The 15,662-nt window shown below is 39.4% G+C and overlaps 1 protein-coding gene across 6 annotated transcripts in view; it reads left to right on the top strand.

The window, feature by feature from the left end:
- Window positions 1–15,662, top strand: part of USP54 (ubiquitin specific peptidase 54) — a 104,183-nt gene that overhangs the window by 74,494 nt on the left and 14,027 nt on the right. For all 6 annotated transcript variants that reach the window (XM_063337487.1, XM_063337489.1, XM_063337491.1 and 3 more), the window contains 7 exons: window positions 1,072–1,240; window positions 4,213–4,383; window positions 8,455–8,586; window positions 8,873–9,253; window positions 10,775–11,009; window positions 11,913–12,052; window positions 13,146–13,319. In XM_063337487.1, the coding sequence (XP_063193557.1) occupies window positions 1,072–1,240; window positions 4,213–4,383; window positions 8,455–8,586; window positions 8,873–9,253; window positions 10,775–11,009; window positions 11,913–12,052; window positions 13,146–13,319 (1,402 nt within the window). The remainder of the gene's footprint in view (window positions 1–1,071; window positions 1,241–4,212; window positions 4,384–8,454; window positions 8,587–8,872; window positions 9,254–10,774; window positions 11,010–11,912; window positions 12,053–13,145; window positions 13,320–15,662) is intronic.

Genomic DNA, 15,662 nt, shown 5'->3' with positions numbered 1-15,662 from the left:
AAAACCTACAGTTTGCTTGTGCACACAGCTAACATACATCTTTTTCCCTTGCTGAGAATGGTATAGCAATTTAGTGCTTGCTTTTTTTGGTTTTTTTTGTTGAAGTATCTAGATGCCAGTCTTCCCTAGTGGTTGCTGCCAATAACAAATTTTCTGCTTTTTCTGTTAGTGCTTTTTTTTTTTTTAGTCTTTTCACCAAGCATGAGGTCCTTGACATTAAAGATACTGGTGCTGGGATCTTGGCATGCTGTTATTACATCCCATTAGTTTGTTTGGCATTATTTCACACCACTCTCCTTTTATTCCTTCTAGTCATGGAAGCACAAAGATGAGAGAGGAAAATTTTCTCCTGTAGTCATGCCAAGCACAGTCTCAAAGGGAAAACTCTAATCCTCGCATTTGTTCACAGTCACATTTCTCTGCAGCAAAACTTTGCCGAGGATAGGTACTGCACTGCTTTAGTAGAACACTCGTGTATGGAGCAAACTTGTTGGAACAGATATTCAGTGTATTAGGTGAAACCTGTATTAGTATGTGGGGAAGATTTTTGAGATGAGCATAACTATATGAATTATTGCCTGGCATGTCACAATGCTTGCAGGGGTTCTGTAACAGCAGAATTATTCACACACCAAAGTGGTTAGCTTTGATTTGAATTTTCTGTCATGCTATTGATCTCCTTTATTGTTCACTTTGTTTATGCTGATGGATGGATTAAGGCAATTTTTAAATTTTTTTTTTTGACTGATATAAAGTTAGAATGTTTCAGAGGACGAAAAGTTTTTTATGGAAAAAAAAATTGGAAAGGGAAGGATTACTTTTGTAGTCATATTTTTAGCAGGAATTGTAACTTGTTTAGCTGTAAAATGGTGAATACCTTGATTTTAGTTGGATTTGTTCCAGAATCGTCTTGGTGAGTCCAGGTCAGTGCTGAATATAGGAGGAGTTCAAGAATGTTAGTGGAAAATCAAACTCTGAAAGAAGTATGAGGGGGGAAAAAGAGAGCTGCTTATAGAAAATTATGTCAGAAAACCTTTCTTGTGCACTTTTTTATTGTTGTTGTTAATTCAGATTGGTCCAAAATGGAAAGATGTTGTGACGAAGTGCATTAAGGGTCACTATCAGCCTTTGCTGCTGCTGTATGCAGACCCAAGAGGAACTCCAGTGTCAACACAAGACTTGCCCCCTCAAGTGGACTTACAGCAATATAGCAGGACTTGCTATGATAGTGAAGACTCGGGTAAGAAGTCTGGACTATATGCCTTATGCTTTTATGCTGTAATGCTGCATGTGAAAAGTTTTTCTTCTGCTTTGGATGTGTTTTTGTTAGCAGGGGTCATTGTTGCTTGTCAAAGCCGACCTAGAATTCTGAAGAGGACTTCCAGGGTTTCACCTTTGAACTTCTCTCTCTGTCCAAGACTCTGTTGATTGTTTGGGTAGTAATCTTTTCCAATAAGGTTTGGAGAAAGAAACTTGGGGGGGTGTGGAAAAAAAGAAAAGAAGGACCTGTTGTGGCGCGAATGTAGAGAGGAACAATAACTGAGGATTTCAGTGGCTGAGTTCATAAATCTATCAACGGTTTTAACAGGAAGGGAACAAGATCAGAGATGCACGAACACATAAAAATTAAAGGAAGCTGCAGAATTAAACTCAGGAGGGACGTTAGGGAAAAGAAATATTAAGGAAATGTCATAAATGAGTCCTCTGCTAGGGTGGTGAAGGGATGTGGGGGAAGGGGAAGAAATACCATTTTATTTAAAAAAAAAAAAAAAAAGACACAGAAACTGGCTTGTCGTTTACTCACACCATTGGGGGTTGAGGCCTAATTTAAAGAGGAACAGATAAATTTTGAGAAAGATACGCAGTTGCAATCCAGATAGGGTGAAAATAAAAACTGGGTCTAATTTTATATTGTAATGGCTTTGCAAAAGAAGATTGTTTCTATTTTGGGATGTTTGCAGAGAATATCCTGAATTAGAGATGGGTTTGTAAGTTGCCAAGGAGAGCAAAACAAGACTAAAACCAGAAATACAACCTTTCTTCCACGATTTTAGCCTATTTATGCAACTCTAATTCCGAGAATATTTTATGGTTTTCCTGTCCAATAGCTAACTTCATGCTTCCTGGTCAGTGAATCTGCAGAGAACATCTGCTGTCTCCTTATTTATGTGTTGACAATCTACCAGTAATGAAATAAATCTCCAGCTCCTCTTAAAAATAAATGTAAATAAAACCACTGGTAAGATGACCTTCACTTCTCACTTGACAAGGTGCCTTGCCAATTTATAAACCTGTCTTCCTGTTCTGAAAAAAATGGGAAGTCTGGAGGAGGGAGAGGAGGGCCTTCAGTGCTATATATCAGTTGTGAGCAGTTCTATGAGCTTCAGGCCAATATGCGCTGTAAATTTGCTTTGGTGTTCTGCTGGTTGATCTCCAGGAAATGCATAGATAACCCTTCTGCTCATTGTCTTTGCAGTATCTAATATTATTTAGTTCGAAAATGATTTCAGGAAGCTGAATACAAAAATATATATATATAAAAAGGTGTTTCCTTTCAGATAAAATTCAGAAGGCTATAGTGAGTAACCCGCTCTTTCATTTCAAAAACACTTGGTGAGTCCTCAGGGCTTACTCCTGTAGTCCTTAGTGTTCAACATTGATACCAAGCTCTTGAGAGAATTTGTGAGATAGCGTAGGTTAAAGTACCAGGAGAAATCATAGCCTGCACGTTTTCCTGTCAAATAGAGGTGAATTATTTTCTAGTCTTGTTAATATCCAGAGTTTTCTACCCTAATATACCTTTTTCAGAATGGCTTTTTTGTCCCACTAAGTGTAACTACAGCTTCTTCTGGATTCCTCGGTGTTATCAGATATCCACAGCCCATAATTCAGAAATGAACAGAGACTGCTTATTCTAAAGTTGTTAATATTGTACCTGAACTTTTGTCAAAGGAATCTGATAAATGCATCTGATCACATCAAGATCTAGTACTACAAATTATGGAGGAAAGATTGTGAAAGATGCTGGCACAAAATGTTGTGAAGCTAAGTGCAAACAACTCCTAATTTTCTATTGAATAAATACTTAAGTTTAGAAATTGTTTTCTAGTACACAGTTCCACAGCACTGATTCCTGTTGCCTACATTGATCTTTGTTGTGACTGTGATCTCCATTACCAGCTATATTCTATATTTCTTTAGACCAATCAGATTTTTAACCAGTAAGGAGGTGAGGGGAAGTTTCTGACTTAGGCATCCTTAAATAGAACATCAGTTTGCTCTCACCAAAAATGTGAAGTGCCATCAGGCTGGTTGCAATTAAACGTAAGAATTATATTCTTCTTGAATTTCTTTTTTTTTCTTTAAGTTCTCCACTGAGAAATGAGTATGAAATGAATATCCTGTGTGTTCAGGAGTGTATACATCACATATATAAAGTGGCCAACAGTCTTTAAACTGTTCAGATTTTTACTTTTATGTACTGAAAATGATGGGAGACGGTTGTCTCTTTAGCCTCCTTTAATGAGTTCAGGAATTACTGAAGTTGAATCATGATGCTTCATCCTTTTAAGTATCCCACTTATGCAGGGGATCAATGCTAGCTTCTTGAGGAGGAGTGCTTTAGATAATACAATTTCAGTATAAAGTATACAATATACATAAAAATATACAATACTTTTCTTTAGATAATACAATTTCAGTATAAAGTTTTACTAGATAAGCTTATGTTTCGTAATGGATGAAATGTGTTAATTATTATAACTTGTGATGTTCTTATTACTCTTACTAATATTTTGTACTTAACTAATTTTTTAACTTTTTAACTTTGACTTCCCCTGAAGCAGTGTATTTCATATTTTAATTACACTTGGCAGTGTCAAAAATTAATGAAAAATAATTTCAGTGTGGTACTAATGTGTACTTTCAGTCCAACGGACGAAGTTTAATTTTGCATAATAAAAGGATTTGATAAATTTGGAGTTACCAAAGAGAAAGAAATAAAGGCTTGCAGAAGAAATGTAACTCTACCCACTTCCAAAGGAGAGGATCTTTCCCATAAGCTCTGGCATCCTGGAATCTGAGTTTATATGCTTGGTACTCTTTTTTTCTGTTAACTTCTGTAGTTTCCTCTGTTTTCTTTTTTTAGCCTCTCCTGACTTTTATAATAGCCCCAAAAGACTGAAATTTGACATTGCTTCCTTCCTTCCCTAGGGAGAGAACCTTCTATCTCAAGTGATACCAGGACAGATTCCTCTACAGACAGCTATCCTTATAAACAGGCACACTATGAGTCTGTGGTCAGTCACTTCTCCTCTGACTCGCAGGGGACGGTCATCTACAATGTGGAGAATGATGCAGCTTCACAAAGCAGCAGGGACACAGGTAGCAGATACCATTATATTTGTGTGATCATTGTCATTAAATATGATGTCTGCAGTGGATTCCAGTGAGAAATCTCTACGTGTACAACCTATAACAGAATAGTGAACAGTGTTTAGTATCCTAAATGTTTTTGGTTTGTAATGAACCATTGGCATTCACAAAAAATAAGCACAATTTTAAATGTCTTGTTGGCTTTTGTAGACCCGTATATAGCCAGACCAATATTTACAGGCATGTTTTCTGTTATCCACAATCCTACCTATAATTCTCTAAGTTGGAGTCTGTACCTTGCCATTGTACAGTTTGGTAAGTGTTGTGTGTGCTACTTATTCTTCTATGGGCAGTTACTTCATTTCAGGAGTTGCAGCTGTCTGGGAAAGGCTTTTTCATCACCAGAATCTCTCATATTTGGGTACTAAGGACTTTCTATGTAAGTGGGTGTTGGTAGTATTTACTGCATCAGGGAAGAGCGTAAGATGATTTCCTACCTGTGCCATGGAAGCAAGTAAGAATCTGCAATGAGAAGATAATCTGTATGTAAGTTCCTCGGGGCAGCTGAACAGTCTGCCTGAACACTCCTAAGTTGAAAAGAGGTTAATTGGAAGTTTGAAGGCTTAGATCTCCTCTGTTATTCATGCCCAGTGAGCCTAGTCAGCCTGTTCCTGTATTCTGTAACTTCTAACATCGCTTCCGAAAAAGTAGTGCATGGGTTAAGGTCAGATTTCTCGAGCATCAGAAATATGATCCGCTCAGTCTGCTTGAGAAAGTTACTTTATTGTGCCTTAAGTAGACTTTCTAAGAAGATACAAGAGTTGAATCAGCAACTGTTTGTTGCACCGGAGTGTCAACAGCTATCATACCACTTTGTCCTTTAGTTGCAAAACAGTTGCTCTTGTATTAAGACACTATATGTGTATTTGCTTCATTTGAAACCATCTATGGTACAAATATTTTTCACATCAAAATCCTGAAAAAATGTTTCAAGTTGGTTTTCTTTAGTACTCTTTGATTCTTCATCAGAGGTCCAAGTATCTGTAATACATGGTTTTAGATAACCCTACAGCACTTTTAATGTTTTAGCAAATACTTAATGCTGTAGGTTCCAGTCGTGGTCCTAGATAGAGTGTGACAAAGAAGGGAAGGTTGGAGGAGAATTTGAGTGATGAGGAAACAAAGTTTATGTTGATCTTCAGAGTACAAAGAAGACAAAATTGAAAATGCTAGTGGAACATTGTTGATACATTTGGCAAAAGTGGCACAGAGTTTTTGTTGGATTAGGTTCCTCCCTGCAGAAGTCAGCAGAAAAGGGAGGGTAGGGGGATGGTTGCAAACATGTAAGCATGAAGTTCAGCATGTAACCTTTTGTTCTGTCATTTTTAGTGACTTTGTCCTTTTCTTTTTCTTTCTTCTCCTGCTGATTCTATCCTATGTTGTTCCCTTCAGCTTAGCCTGTCTCACCACCTAAATTCAATTGTCCTCATCTTCCCTGATCCAGCCTTAGCTATAGTCAGTCTGTCCCCTTAGCTAGCCGCCTGTCTGGGCATTTCCCTTTTTTTTTTTTTTTTACCTACCCAAAACCTTTCCAAAAAAGTCAGTCTGCCAACTCATACAACTGCTCAGTCATCAAATGCTGATCCGTGGGGCTATAAAGAAGCCATCCACATTGACCTGTCAACTGAATCGTTCTGGGCAAGAGCAGGATCCTTCATTTAATGGCCATTTACCCACTACTCCAGCCCAGAAAATTATGGACCCTATCCCACATCGTCCTCCGGGGAAGGATCACCATTGGGTCGTATGACCTCAGGCACCCGGGTACTTCAGAATGGGAGCATGAAGAGTGGCTGCATAAGCCCTCTCTTGCTCCTACCAACCTGTGCTGCTGAGAAAAATGTGCGTATTCTGGCTGCCCTATTCATGCAACGAGATTTCAGTGGGAGGGAGTAGGGGGCGTTCTCTCTCAACCTGTTTGATTTCATTCTCTAACATATTCTTAGACATGCACACAATCCCTACAAAACCAAACTTTTCCTTTGAATATCACTGTTTGCTTATGAAGCCGTCCTGCCTCTGGAGGATGAGGTATTTAAATGACACATTCAGCAAGGGACACCTTTTAAGTGTAAGACTGGGCACTCAGAAATCCTGGCTTGTTATTTTAGTGAATTAAAAAAAAATGAGCGTAAAGTATTAGCTAATATTCTTGGGATTGTAATTCATATATTCATGCATTAAGTTGGATTCAGTCTTTGTTCCAGAAGGTCCAAGTAAAGACAACAAAGCCTGTGTCCTGCAAACTTTCGATTCTTGGCATCTCCTCCGTGGCCATTAAATGTCCAGCGACAATAGAACAAAACTGGCGATTTGTGAAAGGAGGAGAAAATGCTTGTGCAAGGCTAGCAGCCTTCATTTTACAAGGCTAAATCGGCCTCTAAATTAGTCTATGCAGACCCTAAGATTAGCTCCAGTAGCACTAAATATCTTTAAATAGTTCCTGTTACAGTACTTGAAGGATGCTAACCAAGCACCCCCTATCAGGTTGAAAGAACTTTGGGGGGAAGAATGTTAAACTAGAGAAGCTGTACACTCTGAAGTGAATCATAAGCCTCTTCTATCTTGAGGGGAGCCGCTACAAGGTATAATATTGTTCTTTCAGTCCCTAAAAGATGTGTTACAGTCCACGCTGTGAAGGAAAAACAGAACTCTCCCAAAGCACTGACTCATGCTCAGCTAACTAAATGCTGCACATCTTCTGTCTTCACTGCCAACATTTCTCTTTTACTTCCTTAATTTATTTTATTTTATGTAATCTGCTTGTTTCTAAAGAATTTGGCTACAAAATCACTGTCCACTTTGCAAATGAATAGAAATGCGGGTCTTGTGTAGCTTGCGTTTTGTTGTTTGGATTCCTTCCCACTCATTTATTGTAGTATCTTTGTAGCAATTGTAGTTGAAGTTAATTACTTTTTTCAACTGTTGAAGGTACAATTTTATGTGTAAAATCTGCTTTAAATGTTTTTGATTTTTATGTTAATTTCTAGAGAAGGGGGAAGGCTCAGAACAGCCAGTTTATACGGTCTGGGGGCTGTTAATCCACTATTGGGTAGCAGGGATTTTCCTTTCCTATCATCCTATGCAAGGTGAAAGTTGGTGATATAGAGACTAGAGAAAAGTCTTTGTAGCTTATTCATAAATTCCCTTCTTATCCTGCATCTCTGCTTGGGACTCCTCACGTGAGTAAAGCCATGCGTGTGTTTGTGCTTGCAGGTTTAGGACTGTGAATGTGTGAGAACCATAAAATTAAGAAAATTAAGAAAAGGCAATACAAAAAACTGGTGATGTCCAGTACTCTTGATTCACATTCGATGTGAAGAAATGGGGAATAAATTGTATGCAAGAGAAAATATTAGCACTCAGACACATGAGCTGTAGTAAGGGAAGGTTGTCGTGTGTCAGCTGATCCATGTTGATGGTTTGTGTGTATGCTCTTAGCTTGTGGCAGATGTGAATTAGCTGGCTTAGCCCTTGAGAGTCAACTGAGGCTTCTTCACTGTAGACTAAGCTAACTCAGATTATTTAGTATTTGCTACAGGCAAAGAGGGTGCAGATGGGTAGTTAGTGCAGAGCAGCTGATGATGTGCAGTAATTTATTATTACATGGTAACTCGTTCATGTGTTTGAGTCTTCATTCAACAGAGTAATGTCAAGCAAGCTGTCCTCAGGAGTTTCATGTTCATGGCCATTAAAACTGAAAAAGTATTCAGACAGCAAGAAAGTGGTATCCTTAGATTATTAGAAGAGAAGGCAGAGTCAACTTTTTCCTCTCCCTGTGGATGAGCTCTCATTAACCATGAGTCCTTGGAGGGGCTGTATTGCTCTTTTCTGACCTTAAAAGGGGAACACCCTCCCCAAGACAAAACCAAAAACTTTTGGATACAAAAACTTACCCAGACCTGCCAGTTAGCGTTGGAGCATCTACAGCTCCTAAGGAACAGGAGAGCCCTGCTGCTCTTAGCACACAGTTGGTCCGAAGGCTCTTGTCATCTCTACTGTGTTTTTCTGTCCTTACAGGGCACCTGACTGACAGTGAGTGCAATCAGAAGCATGTTTCCAAAAAGGGCTCGCTGGCAGACCGCAAGAGGAGTTCTAGCCGGTCTCGGAGGAAAGGAGATGAGGCTCAGTCATCAGGATACCATAGTGAAGGCAAGAGATGTTCCTTTATTTCAAATATCAATAGCTCTTTCTGTATATTTTTAAGACCCTCAGTGCGTACGTGCATTTGCCTCCTTGTTTCTTATGTCTTTGTCTGCATTTTGTCCTGTCTTTGCTATGTCTGTGTTTGGGGGGTGTTGGTTGAGGTTTTTTTATTTTGTTGGGGGTTTTCTGTTTTGTTCTTACTTTTCAAAGTCTGCATGAAGATGCTGCAAGCTGGGCTGCTAGATAAATCTGAAGTTATTTTTGTGTCTTTTGCTGTCTCTGTAAACTGCAGGAGAAACCTTGAAGGAGAAACAAGCCCCCAGAACTGCCCCCAAACCATCCAGCAGCACCAGCAGGCTGAGGGAATTTAAAGAGACAGTGAGCAATATGATCCACAGCAGACCACAGCCGATTTCTCAAACCGTCCAGAATTCCCCTCGTGGAGGGAATAGTGTGGATCAGGCAGAAACACGGCCCTCAAAAAGCCTGCCTGCACACTCTCGAGACTGGGAAGTGGAGAGTACTAGTAGCGAGTCTAAGTCCAGTTCATCTAGCAGGTACCGGCCAACCTGGAGACCCAAAAGAGAGTCTCTGAACATAGACAGCATCTTCAGTAAGGACAAGAGGAAACATTGTGGCTACACTCAGCTTAGCCCCTTCTCTGAAGAAGCAGGTGAGTGTTTGAGAAGAAAGATTTATTTCAGAATGTGTGAAATTTATAATACCCCACTATCCAGTTTTGCTTAAGTAAAGTAGGAAAGTGAAATTTTGAACATGGCGTTTAGGTCAGTGGTGAGTCGTGTCCTTGAAGGCTGGATTTTGTGTGGGTATTCGTGTTGCATGTATGGTACTTCGGTTTGCTTTCTGTGTCTGAATTTCACGCATAAGGAAATAATAAGTGAAACACTACTGTCTGTGTTGCTTAAATGAACACAGGGCTAGACTGCTAAGTATCTGGAAGTTCATGCCTTGGAGTGGCCTTTTGTATTGGTCTCTTTTTTTTTTTTTTTTTTTTTTTTTTTTTTTTCTCCCCCTCTGGCTCATCATGGTATTTTTTCATGATGGCTCAGACTATGGTGCGGCGAGTCCCTCGTATATAAGTGCTGAGTTCTTGTGAGGATAAGAGCCTGTCAGCCAGTGGTGATGTGTCTGTGACCATTTTACGCCATAGCAGCTATGCAACTTGTACGTAGAGAATTTGTCCTCAGCTTTGCTGTTTTTGAAGGTAATAAAATCTGTTGTGAAACAACTTTGGGTATCTTTTGTTGCCCCAGCCCCTTGCTTCCCTTTCCTCAGTCTGCAAATTAATATAACAGTCATTTTGCTCCCTGTCAAGAGGAGGGTACTCCTGAAACTAAAGTGTGTGGAGAGCAGATGTTCACCTGTGCCTGGGTTTTGTGCTATTTTGGTACTGGAGCTGCTGCACTCCCATCTCAGAGTGCTTGAAGGACAGTGTGTGGATGAGAAGGAAGAGTGACTAGCAGTAGGGTTGCGGCTAGTGGTGATGGTGTTGCAGTAATTTGGAGGCCCGGAGAGGGGGAGGGACAAATGATAATGGCTAGAAGGAGCCGAAAGGTTAAAAAGAATTGGGAAGCATAAAGAAATATGTATAGGGAAGGTGAAGGGAGAAGAAAACCCAGCTCCAGGGAAGGAAGCAAGGGGAGGAAACGAGAGGCAAGTGGGAAGACACAGTGACATCAATAAGGAAGAATTAAAAAAGAACAAGAAGAAGTTTTTTCCTGTCCTCTGTGAACTGATGTTATGTAAGCCTCATCAAATTGTAAATGGCAAAATAAACAATGTAAAAAGTGCAGCATCTGAAGTAGATACGGCAGGCTACAATAACAAACACAAACTGGAAATACAGTTGGGGATACTGTAAAATGATCTTGTACAAATACAAATTGTTATGGGGAGGAAGGGATTTTCTTTCCAGACTTTATTGTTACCTGGGGGGAATATGGTAAGTTACACTCAGAGAGAGAGATTTAAAAATTGAGTAGATAATTGCTTAATATTACTAGGGATGCTGTAAAGGTATTGGGTGTTTTTCTGCTTAATATTGCTAGTTTTACACTAAACTGAAGGCAGCGCTTCTGGTTTAAGCATGGTTGAGAAGCTAACATATGTATATGTGATTTGCTGGTATTGAAGCATGGGTCTTCTACCAAGCTATATACTTTTGTCTTGACAGGTAAAGAGCTTATTGAGAATGAGGTGAAGGAACACACTATTCAAGAAACAAGATCGAGCCAGTCAAATGTTAGATACAAGCGTGGTGTGCTAGGCCGGGGCACCCAGCATCATATGGTGGATCAGCATCCTCGTCTAATACAGAGGATGGAGTCTGGCTATGAAAGCAGCGAACGCAACAGCAACAGCCCAGTTAGTCTGGACATGCCCTTGTCTGAAAGCTCAAGCACCCACAGGTAGATTTCAACAAATTTTGGTTTTGGAGTGATTCAAGTCTTGGTTTCTTTTTTGTAGTCACATAATGGTGTAGAACATTTTTTTAAAAATGCAGAACAATGGTCCTAGCTTATACTACATGTTTACTGGGGCCGGGGAGAAATAGAAGGGAAATAGGAATCTGAGTGAGTTTGATTCCTTTTCTGGTAGGTATATTGATAGCTTACTACTAGTGAGAAGGAAAAGAAATGGGGTTCAGTTGAATGAGAAATGTTGACTAAAACGATGCATCTGAAATAGTCGTACCCTTAGTCTATGATTTAAAAACTCAACTAAAATATCCAACTTCGTGCTTGTCCTTTGAACAGCTCGTAGACCTTTTTGTTTCAGTTAAACTATTGCTTGATAGAAGCCTTGTACTAAATGAGAGATCAATAGTCTTGTATAGAAATCTTTGACATTTTCAGTTTGAGAGGTTCACTGAAGTCTTGCAAGACACTTGTAATATTTATATGCAACAGTAAATAGGTAGCTTGATGTGTTTCTCTCCTTGGCTTGGGAAGCTTCAAGCAATCACAAACTGAGACTGTTTATGGCCAGAATAGTAGATTTTCAGCTGTAAGAATCTCTAGAGAACAGCTATTGGACCACAGTTTAAATATGCATTGCATAATGTTATGGGGGAGAACAGAATTATTGTCCTCCCCTTTGTTAACTTTCTCTTTCCTTGTTCCTCCCAAGATTTTCTTATGGTAGGCTGTTTTGTGTTTTTGTTTTTTGTTTTTTTTTTTTTTGTTTTTTTTTTAATGAAATTAAAATGTAAGTAAATATTTATGTGATGGTAAAAAAAAAAAAGAGGTTAGATATCATTTCTCCTGGAGAGATTAGTACAATGGCAAACTATAATTGCTCTCTTCTTGGAGGGATGTTCACATGAAGCGAACAGGTGGATTGGTTCCTGCCTGGCGTAACATCCCAAAGTCTCACAGTAGCAGCATCTTGGAAGTGGAGTCTAATTCATCAGTTGGGAGCTGGGCAAACAGCGCACACACCATTGGAAATGGTAAGATATACTTTCTTGGTAGCAGTGGTTTTGCAAGGTAAATTGTGTTGGATTGTTCTTTACTTTCTGGATCTTCACAGTGAAATTATGAGGAAAGGGAAGAGGAACTTTGAGTAACATAACACAGTTTTACAAGATATAACTTATAAGACTTACAAAAGGGGATTGCAGAAAACTGAAAAATATTCCTTTGATCATGTTATTCTGGCATCTTTTTTTGTTTGAGCCATTTTTCTTATTCTTTCCCATAACTCAGTATTCTGCCATCAGTGGAAAATACCTTCCCAAGCATAACTCTTAAGAACTTAGTACAATTGACAAGTCCTGAAAACAAGCTCATAATGCTGTACAAAATTCAAAATTGTCAGAAATGAGAATGGATATTTACAAGGTGTTTGGGCTAAGGCTGAGCTTTTCTGCAGATGTGTGTTCTGATTATGTATCATTCTGAGAAAATATTTTATTCCAGAGAATGCCTGAGGAAGGGAATGGGAGGAGGGTAGACACTTTCTGAATACAGGTCTTAGTTGAAGTGAGAATGACGACTGATTTACTTCTACTGCGTTGACTAGGATATTGATAAGCTTTATTTTCCTCTCATTTTCGTCTGCTTATGCAGTTAGATGAAAAGCATCTCAGTTGGAATCCATTTTACTTACTAAAGCTAATGATCTAGCTAATTTGACATAGCATTATTTACAAATTATAAGCACAGTAAGAATCCTCAGGATTTCAGCATCAGTGTAGGGTTATCTCTTCCAATGATTTTCTCTTCCGTTTTCTGTTTCTTAGCTCAGTGAACCCAGGGATGGGCTGTGCTGCAGGGGAGCTCAGGGCAATACTGCAGCATTTCTGCCAGTCACTGACACAGAGAAGGCAATTGGAAACCAGATAGCTTGGGCAGAGTTTTAAAAGTAAAATTTAAGAAAGCAAAATTTGTGATCTGAAATTCTGTGGTCTTTGCTTGGTCAGTCTGTTATTTTCTAATGTTAATTGTATTCTCCATTAATATTTCTTTGTCTTTTAAGTAATACTTAAGATACCTTAAGAGATTTTATGATCAGAAAAGTTTCTTTCTTTTTGTCTTTTGAAGGTGGGGAGATGTTTGTCCCTTCGAAGAGTGAACTGGATGAATTGCAAGAGGAGGTGGCAAGGAGAGCGCATGAACAAGAACTACGCAGAAAAAGAGAAAAGGAAATGGAGGCAGCAATGGGCTTTAATCCCCGTCCCAGCAGGTTCATGGATCTAGATGAACTGCAGAATCAGGGTAACTTTTTGAATGCAGTATATTTTGCAAGGTTGTAGTGTTGATGGTTTTTGAACCTTTGAACTTAATTTTCTATTGTAGGTCTCTCTTTCTCTCCCCCTCCATTACAATTGTGTAGCTTCAGTTAGCGAAGGACCATCAATTTCCAACATGGAAGATGTGTAAAACCTGTGTTTGGTATTCTGACCAAATTCCTTCTTAAGTGAGACAAATAAGTAATGCAGAGATGTTTTTATATATTCATATATGGTGATATGCACCATTACTAGTATTGATATCTAGATTTAGCTATAAGGCTTCACCGAGCATCTTAGAATGAGCAGGGCTGTTTGTACCTTTCAGATGCCTCAAGTCCACCTGCAGCTTAGCTTTGTTCATTTAGGCTATTGTTTTGTTTCTGATAACATCACTGCCCAAAGCAATTCTGCTTGTTTCTGTACTTTCCGTTCTCCAGCTGTACTCCTGTCAGGCGTGGGAACAAGTACTGTGGCAATTGAAAAATCCGAGCTGGGTTTAGCTTACATATCTTTTCTAAGGAAAAAGAATTTAAAAAAAAAAAAAAAAAAAACAAAAAACAAAAAACTAAATGCCAAGTTTGTTTGTCTTTGCCATGACTCCTCATGTTTCTGGCAGGGGATGGCAGTGGAAGAGGTTTAATTGGAAGGATGGACCTGCAGCAGGGGGAATTTGATGACAGGATTCACATGTAGCATCCTTGTTTTAACCCTAAATCTCCATCAGCCAGTAAGGGGAGACAGAGAGACAGTGGACTGAAGTGCATTTCTCCAGTCGAGAGTGAAGCCCAGTAGAGCATTTAAGTGAAGGGTTGTTGGTGGGTCAGCAGAGCCAACGAAGGCGCAGTGAACGCCTAGGCTCTGACTGGGGCAAACCCACTATGGCCCCTGTGTTGCCAGGCATCTGGGCATCCCCATGCTGCTTGCTCTGACCTGTTGTAAGTGAGAGTCAAGGAACTGGTTTGCTGCTACAGGACAGAGAGGAAGAGAGTGCCAGCTCAGGGCACAATACAGCCAGTGCTCTCCAGGCTACAGTTGTGCCAACTGCTCAGCAGACGGAATGTCACTGTGCCAATGGCAGATGAAAAATACGATCTCTGCGAGAATGTCTGACTGTGGGAATGTTTTCATAATTTTTGCTGACCATCAGTGAGTCATTTAGTTATCCTTTACAATCCTGCTGTGACCTCCTGGTAAACAGGTGAAAAATTCTGATGTACCAGAGTAGACTGGTATCTTTTTTTCTTATTAGTGTTTACTCTTCTAACCTAAACGGTAATGATGTGAAAATTGAAAATTAAACCTCCATCATTGAGCATGAGGATGTTGTCTTCTCTGCTTCTCCTACCGGAAAGAAAATAGCATATTCTCCAAGATGTTACCCCTCTTTGATCTCTTGTTGTATTAGATAGTAGAAGAAAAAATTGCTTAGCTTTTCCTTGTTAAAAAGAAAGGAAACTAGAATAATGCTTCATCAAAAAAGACTTCAGTAGAATGTTTGAGGAGTTACAGGCATTGACTTGAGATCTGGGAAAGTTTCTGTTTATTCCTTTTAAGCCTTTCCCTACCCCAGTCAGAGATGTAATAGCTTAACGTTAACAGACTGCTTGACTGCCTGGAAGGCTTGCTTGTATGCAGAACTTCAGAACACTTGTGACTCATTTTCCCCTCAAGTAAACTGCTAAATTCATGCAAAGACAGCTAACTTTAGTATACTGGCCTTGATTACAAGCCTCAGTAGCCTTGATTTTGAAACGGAATGTGCTGCTTGATTAACTCACTGCTCTAACAACTCTCACTTCTCTCTGCAGTGTTTGCTTTTCATGCAAGTTCTTTGGGATTTATGGTATAAGAGAGTTTGTGTTTGCATCTGTGCACAAGGGTGTTGGGGAGCGGGCCAGGGCATAGTATATGTTATGCAAGTTGAGAAAACATAATTTATTGTTCGCTGATACTTATGTTCTCAACTACAATGACAGAGACATTCCACTAAAAAGACCCGACCCCTCAACAAAACAAAAAGTGAAATTTTATTTTCTGTTTTCCCCTGCCTCATTTGAATGTGTATGTACATTTTAGTGCATAACTTGTATAACGCCTAATAGGTGATACCAGATTGTTTGGGCATTTTCTCCTCTCAGAACTGGATGTTCTGATGCCAGGACACAGTTTTTCATCTTTCTCCTTTGTGTCCAAGGATGACTTATCCTTCTCTTCTCCAACACTGTTTTCTAAATTGTTGCAAAAAGAATTCTTGATAACTGTCCCTTTCTTCTCAGCTTCTTACACCTGTGTTTTTTCCCCCTAGAGCTGCAAGACCTTTGGGTTT

The sequence above is a fragment of the Chroicocephalus ridibundus genome, chromosome 6 (genome assembly GCF_963924245.1).
Source record: "Chroicocephalus ridibundus chromosome 6, bChrRid1.1, whole genome shotgun sequence".
Taxonomy (NCBI): Eukaryota; Metazoa; Chordata; class Aves; order Charadriiformes; family Laridae; genus Chroicocephalus; species Chroicocephalus ridibundus.
This window is presented reverse-complemented; position numbering and strand designations above follow the sequence as displayed.